Below are 10,176 nucleotides of genomic sequence, written 5' to 3'. Positions count from 1 at the left end.
TGCAGGTGGGGCATAAAGCTGGGGGGAGGCAATGCACAGAAACCTCCTTCAGGTGGGAAAAGTGAAGAAGCCTGTTGAGGCTCCGCAGGGCTCTCCCTCCCAGCGGTGAAGCCGTGCTGGGCATGTGCAGATAGGCACTACCACTGCTCCTGTATCTCAGCAGAAGTGAAGTGTAGGCTAGCAGAGGAAAAAAAAGAGGATGTATCAAGCAGAAATGCTCGGTCTGATGCAGGCTTTGAATTTGGAAACTTGGGTATTAGGAAGAAGGAGTCTGAAGGTCCATTCTTGGGAAGTTCACAAGAAATTACTGTAGTTGGGACACAGTGTTCAGCTATAAGAGTATGACCACTTTCCCCCCTCCTCTTCCTATTTTATTTAAAAAGCAAGGAAACAAAACCAAATAAAACCCCCTTGCCTTCAGGTTTTCTTTTTTTTTTTTGGTTAAGGTGGCCTTCCCTACTTCTGTTTTCACTTCTGATTGCCTACGTGCCTCTTTTTTTTTTTTTTAAATAGCACTCAATACCTGTGACTGATAGGCTAGATTTAAAAACAGAACAAAACAAAACAAAACAAAACAAAACCCATCGTTTTGCCTCTTTACCTTCCTTGTTTTATTTTCTGGGATCATTTCCCTTCCTGCCCATCTAAATCTGTTGTTTTGTTTTTTTCTTCATTGATTGTGTTGTCTTTTTTTTTATGTTCTGACCTCTTTATTTTTGCTCTCTTTTCAGTTCCCAGCCTTATGAAGTGCTGTCATTGTATCACGTTGGGACTGCAAAGAAAATTGCCAAAATTTCCACAGAATGAAATATTGCTTCTACAATAAAGGCAGTGTCTGTTTCCTTCCCTCATCTACTGCTGCTAAAATGCTTCAGATACACAAGATAGCTCCTCAGTGAGGCTGGAAGAAGAAGAGATTCCCCTGAATTGTAGTCACCCAGGTTACTCACTTCTGAGGCCAGCCCCAATCCTTAAAATGCAAACTTTTTTTTGTAGCAAAATAATGTTCTTCTTATAAAGAATAACGTGACAGTGGTGTGTCAGGTACTTTTACCACAGCACTAAATCACCAGAAGTCAGATGGATATTAACGTTCTCGTCTTCAGAGTCAAAAACAACTGATTACTGATAATGTGTGTATCTTGCAACTGGTAGCCATTTCTAATCCCATATTACTGGTTTCCTTGGTACCTTGCTAGCAGCTGTAGATAATTTTTTTGTTGTAAACATAAACTATCAACTAAATCAGGATGTTATATATATTTAATTAGTTCAGAAGCGAAGTGCTTTAAACCTTACAATTTTTACTTCTGCCCTGTAGAAACAGCACTAGGTCTAAATGCTCAAATGTTTGCTTTTTGATACATCCTGCAACATTAGCTTTGTAGGCAACTCATTATTTAAACCTACTGTACTACATCAAAGGCTGCCGTACTGTAGGTGTAAATTTGAATGTTAGCCATCACTTAAACATGCATTTTCATGCAGCTAGGAGATATGGGCTCATTCAACTGCTTTGCAAATTCATCCTGATTTTTGTGATTTCATCTTATTAAAAAGGCTTTCAAAACAGTTCATGCTATGATATGTATGACTAGAGGAATGACCCAGCCAATGAAGAAAGCCCACAAGCTGTCATTTAAGCTTGACGTGGAGCAGATTGCGTGATTCTGTACCATCCCCTGGCTTGTAGATACTTTGAGATGATCTTGATATTCCAGTCCTTAGAGAGTCAGCAGAGAGAGTTGTTTCCACTAACGGGCGCGAGATGGCTTCAGTAGTCTCTGTTCCTGCCTCTGCCTCCAACTCTTCATCAGTTATAAATAGTTTTGACTCCCTCCATTTGGAGTATATGTCTTGGCTACCTCTGGAACCACTGGAGTCACTGCCAGCAACCTGTACATTCAGTTCTTCTGTTGATTGTATAAGGTTTTGTACAGATAAAGATTTTCCTAAATCCATTTGCACCACAGGTTTAACTGAGAGCAAAGGTTCCCCTCCTGTATCCAGACTTTTTCTCCATGTGAGGTCCTTCGTCACACTGGGCTGTGCAACTTGTCCATTATCCTTTGATGCAACAAGGCAAGCGGTGACATCGGAGATATTTTCCTGTGTGGTTACAGGAATAATATGAATGGGCTCAGGCCTATTGATATGCTTCATGGATGAGAAAGGTGGTATTTGTAATGTTGATGGAGTTGCTGGCTTAGTTGCCTGGTTTATTTGGTTTGATGTGTTACTAACTGTTGCAGGTCCATCATTTGGCACTTGTGTTGCTTGACTATGCATAGCTGGACTAAAAGCATAGTAAGCCTGGGTGCTAAATTCATTTGGTGTCAGTATAAGCTGTAGGCCACGAGGCAGATTGGCACTAGCTGATCTGGATACACATCCACTAGTTTGTGCAGAATTAGACATATCTTTGCTGTCTGATGGACTCTGATAATCAGAAGTCTGCTCACACTCAAAAGCTGGCATTTGAAATGAAGCCAAAGTGAGCGCAGATGCAGATCCTTTTCGCAAAACTTGCTGATAAATATCTAATAGACAGTCCAGTTTTGACTCAATGGATTGTACCTACAAGTGGAGAGGAGAAGGTTAACATTAATGCCAAATACTAGCTTAAAATATTTGGAACCTAGGCAAAAGGAAAATATGACTGCTGAAGAGAAAAATGGAAGAAGCATAAGCAAGCTGATAAAAGGGAAAAACATTTAAGTAACCTGCAATTTTCTTTTACTTTTCTGTACATAGAAGACCACTAAGGTAATATGATTCATATAATTTTTATTTCAACATGCAAAGGGAGCAGGTACTAGAGAAAAAGATTTTACCTGTTCAGCCTTTGAAACCAGTAGTAAAATAGACAAAAGGCATGAGCAGTAAAGCAAGAGAAAGTAACACAGATAATCACTGTACCTGTTTCTCCACCTTGACTACACGCCCTAACATACTGACGTCATCAGTTGTCTCATTCTCTGCAGGATTCTTTTCTCTGCTTCTTTTGTCTGCTGTGATTTGCCCTTTCCCAAGAATTTGGTCAACACTGTAAGAGAAATCGAAAGCTGCTGTGATTCCTGAAAACAGTGGTGATATGAAAGTGTTAGCTATATCCATACATTAAAAAATAAAATCACACTACTTCAGAAAAGTGTGTGAGAAGGAGGACAATCTTAATCTTATCAATTAAAAAAAAAGAATGATTTTTTGAGCATTTGGGATTTCTTTTCTTTTCTGTTGGCACTAACCATGGACCAGATCTTAGTCATCATCTGGGAGAGCCAGGGCTAAACTTGCTGACAGAGGCAGAAAGGAGGTGGCCTCTCTAGCAGACTGATGTTGTGGAGAACAGACATACCTGTGCCACCCTCAGCTCTCCCATCTTAACAGCAGCAGTGAGTCCTGGGGAAGTTGTCTGTTTGAAGCAGGAATCTGAGCCCTGATGCTGGCAAAGATACGCATGATGCAATGCTGTGGGTTTGTTTTTTTAAATTAATATTGCTGAGAATTGAGAACATAAAAACTACCTAAATACTATGTTACTAGTAGTTCCCAATTTATTTTTTGTGAAAAGAGAAGTCTGGAATGGGAGAAATGCAATTCTCAATGTCAGCCTCACCCTTTTGACAACCTCCTGACTGAATCCCTTGTTTATGAATGGACTTTTTGTCACAGTCGTGTGACCCAATGAATAGGTTACGAATTACTTTGGTTCACAGGCTTGGGGAGGAGTGGCTGGAAAGCTGCCAAGCGGAAAAGGACCTGGGAATGTTGGTCAACAGCCAGCTGAATGTGAGCTAGCAGTGTGCCCAGGTGGCCAAGAAGACCAACAGCATCCTGGCATGTGTCAGCAACAGTGTGGCCAGCAGGACTAGGAAAGCGATTGGCCTCCCCTGTACTTAGCACTGGTGAGGCTGCACCTCAAACACTGTGTTCACTTTGGGCCACTCACTACAAGAAGGACATTGAGGTGCTAGAGTGTGTCCAAAGAAGGACAACAAAGCTGGTGGGGGGTCTAGAACACAAGACTTATGAGGAGCAGCTGAGGGAACTGGGGTTGTTTAGCCCGGAGGGAACAAGGCTCAGGGGAGACCTTCTTGCTCTCTACAACTGCCAAAAAGGATGTTGTATCCAGGTGGGGGTTGGTCTCTTCTCCCAAATAACAAGCAATAAGACAAGAGGAAATGGCCTCTAGTTGCACCAGGGGAGATTTAGATTGGATATTAGGAAAATTTCCTCACAGAAAGGGTTGTCAAACACTGGAACAGGCTGCCCAGGAAAGTGGTGGAGTCACTATCCCTGAAGGTATTTAAAAGTCACGTAGATGTGGTGCTGAGGGACATGGTTGGTTGGTGGACTTGGTAGCGCTGGGTCAACACTTGGACTCAACGATCTTAAATGTCTTTTCCAACCTAAATGATTCTATGATTCCATGACTTTACAGGTAAAGGATTACCTTCTCTCTTGTTCAGACTTCCATTTTCTGGGGGAAGTTTTGATACATTTTTTTTTGGTTTTGTTTTACCCACAATGTAATTTCTAGCTCAGCTCTGTTCACAGAAAGAGAGGCTGGGCTGAAGCATGGATGGCAATTTGTACACAAATATAACACAGAAATATTGTTACCAATGTTCATTATATAGTGAATGATGTAACGTAAGGTTCTTATGCAGAACAGAAATTCTTCTTTCTTTACCGTGACTGAAGACTCTTAATCCTGCATAACATGTCTAGATGACCTGCTGAATACTGTTCAATGACATCTTTGACATCATATGGACGAAGTGTTTCCTTAAACTTTCTCTTTGCAACATGAAATTTCATAATTCTGTGGGGAAAAAGCATTTCACAGATTAATCTTCAGCAGTTGTGAAACAATACAGCATATTCCATAGACAAATTTGGCAGCTAATTTTTAAATGGAAGATATAGCTTGTGCAAGTGAACTTTTTTGTTTTACACAGTAGTACAAATGCTAAGTACAAATGTGTCATAGCTACCCTTTCGAATTGTTATTTAAAAGAGAGCAGGTAACAGTATTTTAAAGTGTGCAGAACATGTTTAGTTTATCAGCATACATGTGTTTGCCTTTTATATGTGAGATGCTTGATATGGGAGGTACTGAAGTACATGTTTAACCTAAACTTGTGATTAGTCCCTCTGACTTGAATGGGAAATCCTGTCAGCTATATTTGTCCTTAAGCTACTTCTGTCCCTTTTAGAGGAAAGATTTCTCTAACAAATTGATTACACAAACATAAATAATGTATTCTTTTTGTTGTACTCATTTTAAGTTCTTTGCTTGCCAGTTAAAAAAAATAAATAAATTTATGCACCCAATTCACTTTTCACTGATTTTTATGTTTAATTAACATTCAGTCCTAAGTATTTGCTTTTGATTTATTTTGCTGACTTAAGATCAAACTTAAGGAAAACAAGAACTGGGAGAGAAGCTGAGGGATCAGGTGTGTTGGCCATTCTGGTTTGTGTTACAGAGCTTATGAATCCCCATTAGGGCCAAATTGCTGATATTTGCTATCTATTGCAATTAAAAAAGCAGAGAAAGTAAACTGGTATCCTACTGCAAATGCCAAGATTTCATGCTACTACATTTCCTCCATGTTTACTCTACTATGTATTTAGCAGCTGTAAAACAATGAATTATAATAAAAACTGAAACATGTCTCTCACACTGTGATAAAAATATATTATTAGTGTTTTAGTGGAATTTAGGAAAAAAACATACTTTGTACAGTTAGGACAGACATTATGATAATAGCTGTATAGAGTCAGGTTAATAGTATATAGTGATCCACTGCTGATTTCTGTCACATAAATGTCACATAAATGTTCTTCCAGCTAATCTTAGCCTTTTCCCACAGTGCTTAGGTTGTTGATGTTTCCCATTCTGGTAACTTCCAGTTAAAAATGAGATTACTTGTCACTGGTATAGAGCTTGAACTATGATTCCTATTATAGAAATTAAAAATGGAAAAGGCCTGTTAGGAGTAGTCCATCACCTTGTCAGTTCAGGACTGCTCTCCATGCAGTTTTAAATATGTCAGATGATGCACTTTCCTCTTTTCCATTGTCAGCCAGTTCTACAGACTAACAGCCTTGGGTGTCTTCTCTAATCTGAAGGCTTCTGAAGCTGGGATGTAGATTTTTTTTTTTTTTTTAGCTGTCAAATGATGCCAAGAAGTTGTGTTCACGATAGTCTGACAGCATAGACAACCTCCTGGAGTCTAGCTCTTTATTCAGATTACAAAGAATAAGTGATGTAGCTGACATAAAAGAAAGTATAATTTTTTTGTTATTATTCTCTCTGTTTTGTGGTCCCAATTTTTTCCTTCATGCACTTGATAAAAGTAAAAATATGAAATGCTGTTAGAAAAGCAGAGCCAGAGGATTAATAGCTTAATTGAAGACAACTGAACTTGCCCAGACTGGGTGATTTTACTCAGAAAGAAAACAGAATGGTTTTTATTAACAGCCATACAAAATTCTTAATCAGTATGCACAAAAATCTTCATTACTGCTCTGCAGCCTTACAACAGGCTTTTTGCTTATCAAGCCGGTTTGTTCCTACTGTTCAGAAGTCATACACAGGATCAAAACCATCACAGCTATATCAGTGAGGTGTTATACTGTTCCTTGTTTAGGTATTAGCTCATGTGATGCTACTTTAATTAACTTCAGCAGGGTTTGGAGCAGACACATATTGCTTACTTCTGCTTCAAATATATAAAATTTTACATAAACTGTGAAAAAAAGAAAGTGGATATAAAAGACTGGCATTTTAAAAGCCTGCTAGTTAATTAAGAAACAGAAAATCTGAATTCTTTCAGCGATGGAGCCCAGCAACTGCTTTGCAGTTATTAGATTTGGTTGATTGTCTATAGTTATTTACTGCCAATTTTAAAAACTCAATTGCCTTTCTATACTTTGACATAATCGTGTCATTGAACTTGGTAGGCTTGGATACCCCTCCTGAAAGATTATTACAACTACATATAGTATATTCAAAAATAGTGAACAAAAATGCCTTTGAGTTCTCTTCATTCATGCTTCTAAAAATAAAAAGTTGCCTATTCTGGTGTGTTTCTGCGTGCTAAAAACGAAGGGTTCACTTATGCGGGTGCCGGCGGGTAACCTAGCTGTATAAAAAAGGGAAAATCAGCACCAGGTTATTCATACCCGAAGTATTTGAAGCACCGGCCCTTAACGCAAACAAGAGAAACAGAACTCCAGTTCTGCCTTTTCTAGTTCTACCACAGGGGGGCAAACAAGACTCGTCATAAAGTAAACGGAGTTGCCACTGGCAATACTGGCCTGCTAGTATGCTCTAAGCAACAGCAATTGAAAGTAAAAACGAACTGAAAAGAACAAAACCGTGTAGTCCCCACGACTTCTTAAGACATGATTTGTATTTTTGAATCGCCGCATGCCATGTAGCGAGGTGGTTTTTTATAACTCAGATCTAATATGATAGATGATACATGGTTGTAAACCTACTCAAGTCACAAGCCTGATTTTCTGGTGTGAATTAGCCATAAAAAGTAACTTATTTCACTGACACATCCAGAGGAGAGCAGAACAAAAGTCTTTTGTGTTCAATTAGGCCAATATATCAAAGTGCTTTGTAGTTAATATCTAAACCACACGTCCCACTAATCTTTACATGCCCTGGTAATTTGTAGAAAGTTGCAGACCCAATATCAACTTTTGTATTATTGACTCTTAGCAGCCAAAAGCAACATCCATTCCATTTAACTCTTGTCAAATGCAGGATCAGCACTGATCTAGAATTGCAGTGTTTTCTGAATGTGCAGTTTGCATATTTTTCCTGGCAGTTCTTGCATTTTAATTTCCATTCCTGTTGCCCCTTTCACTATTAAAAGCTATTCTGCTTCTCATTAGTGCACTTTATTGAGTTTGGTACTGAGTCAGAACATCTCTAATCCTCTGTGAAGCTCTGGATTACTCTTGTTATTTTTAAAATCTGTATCTTGCCAGTCTTGTCACTATCTCAGGAAGAAATGGAGCTTCATTCTACTGGGATTCAGGTAAACTCACACACAGTTCCTGCCTTGAACATCAAAAGACAAGTAGGTTGTTTTATGCATGGCTAGATGAGGTGACCAATGTTTGCTCACTTACTACATCAGGAAAGCAGGTACACACAGGTCTAGTTGTGCTGATTCCTCTCTCTCTCTCTATGCTTACCTTGGCATAAACCCTTCTTCCTGATAAACTGCAACATGCAGAAGAGATCATGATATAATATGGAGAGGCCGACAAACAAAGGTGGTTGGGAGATATTTCCACTACATGTGGGGTGAGCGGGTCAAAATTGCCTCCTCTCTTGGGTTTTGACCTGAACTAACCCATCCCCTAGGAGCCACAGACATTGTTTTCTCCCAAGCACAGTGCTGTCATAGCCAAAGACACACCTAAGAGCCTTGCCTAGACTTTGAAGACCATCTGGGCAGAAAATATACAACGTGTTTGGTTTCAAAAGAAATAAAGGATTGTGGAACACCACCACTGAACAAACTCATAATGGCTGCTAAAAATACATTTTATAGGTGTATCAAAAACATTTCAAAGACTGAACAGAAATGGTGAATTATATTTTCCTACTTTGGCTATTAAATATGTATGACTGTTCAACCATACAGCTTATCAGCTCAAGAGTTCTCAAGTTTCATTACATTTAGCTACATTTATTATTATTATTTTTTATTAACAACAAATGAAAACATATCTATGCAATCACCAGAGTTAAAGAGAGAAAGACCTTTTTGGTCAGCAAGTTCATCTTCCTGCCATCACAGTAATTTCCTATTGCATATTTATTTATGCTTCTCAAATCTAATTTTATATTCCATAAATAGTAAAATTATTCCATCATTTCCACTGTGGAGAGTTTTACAGAATTTAGTGCCTCTTGCTATGAAAAATGATCAGAGATATTGTAATGCACAGAAACAAAGTACCCTTATCTTTTTAGTCTCTTTTATATACATTCACCATCATGAACTATAACAGCTGGAAAATGCAAAGTTTTTTGTTAGTTTCCAGGAACTCTGCAGAACATTAATGGCTTTTTGTTCACAAAAGGACTTGGGCTGGTTGAGTAGTGCTACAAAACCTGCTGGCACAAAGGCTCAGTGACCTGCTAGCAAGAATTGCTCTGCTCTGACCCCAGCCACAGGCTGCAGAGAAGCAGGACTGATCCTGGCCTGGCCCAAGGCATGCTGTGGAGCACATCATGTTTCACCCATCTCTTCCCTACTCACCCAACATTGTACAAATGCATTGAGCAGCTTTTCCTTACTTCCCCTATTGCTTAAGTTGATCTTTCCTGACAGATGGTTTGTAGTAAGGAGAGGTGGAAGCACAGGAGATGGGCTGTGAAAGACTCAGCTTGGGGGACTTTGAGGGGACGATGACAGCTTGATATGTCACCAGACAGGTCTGCTCAGTGGGTCTTCAGTAGGACTGACTGGCAGTCCTGCTTTTGGAATGGGCCAATATATTAAGAACTTTTTCAGGGAAGGACTATTTTCTCCATTTCCTGTTTTGACCATTTCAAAATGAAAATTTGGGCATTTGTTTGTTTAAAATAAATAATAAAAAAAAAACATTTTGAAGAATAAGGTGGTCCTGGGAAAAATGTAAGTAAGGAAGGTCAAAACTGAAGCAGTACATGTCAAAATTACCAAAACAAAAGGTTACAAATAAACCAGGTTTTGTCTTTCACTATTTTAAGACTGTCCAACCTAAGAGTAACCAGCATATTCTAGGTTCCCTTCACAGAAAACCCCCAAGAACAGTTCTTTCTGATTCCAAAACTGAGGTCCTACTTCTGTAAACCTACAGACATGAATTAATTTTCCTAATTTCTTTTATTTCCCCAGACAAAGAGGACCATTTGGGTCATTGTAAAAGAATGTAAATGTAACATTTTAGAACTCGTCTCTAAGCAGGAAAAAATAATTACTGTGCCTAATTGCAATTTTTCAAGGTGATGTAGCCAGAATGGATTCAACTGTGTGTGCTTATATTTGGGGTCTTTTTGCACAGCGTCTCATGAATCTATGAAAGTATCTTCTGTCTTCAACTGCTCCTGTATACCAGCATGAAAGGAAAAACAGCCGCCCCCCCCCCCCC

The 10,176-nt window shown here is 39.0% G+C and overlaps 1 protein-coding gene across 1 annotated transcript in view; it reads right to left on the bottom strand.

Moving 5' to 3' along the window:
* Positions 1-1,563: 1,563 nt before the first annotated feature.
* Positions 1,564-10,176, bottom strand: part of KCNQ5 (potassium voltage-gated channel, KQT-like subfamily, member 5) — an 86,660-nt gene continuing 78,047 nt past the window's right edge. The window contains exons 11-13 of the mRNA XM_008937394.1: positions 4,697-4,828; positions 2,920-3,046; positions 1,564-2,577 (exon numbers count right to left, since the gene is read on the bottom strand). Coding sequence (XP_008935642.1) covers positions 1,636-2,577; positions 2,920-3,046; positions 4,697-4,828 — 1,201 coding nt within the window. The 3' untranslated portion in view covers positions 1,564-1,635. The remainder of the gene's footprint in view (positions 2,578-2,919; positions 3,047-4,696; positions 4,829-10,176) is intronic.

Source organism: Merops nubicus, unplaced genomic scaffold (genome assembly GCF_000691845.1).
Source record: "Merops nubicus isolate BGI_N331 unplaced genomic scaffold, ASM69184v1 scaffold7443, whole genome shotgun sequence".
Taxonomy (NCBI): domain Eukaryota; kingdom Metazoa; phylum Chordata; class Aves; order Coraciiformes; family Meropidae; genus Merops; species Merops nubicus.
Note: the sequence above shows the minus strand (reverse complement) of the source record. Positions and strands in the feature narration are given on the sequence as shown.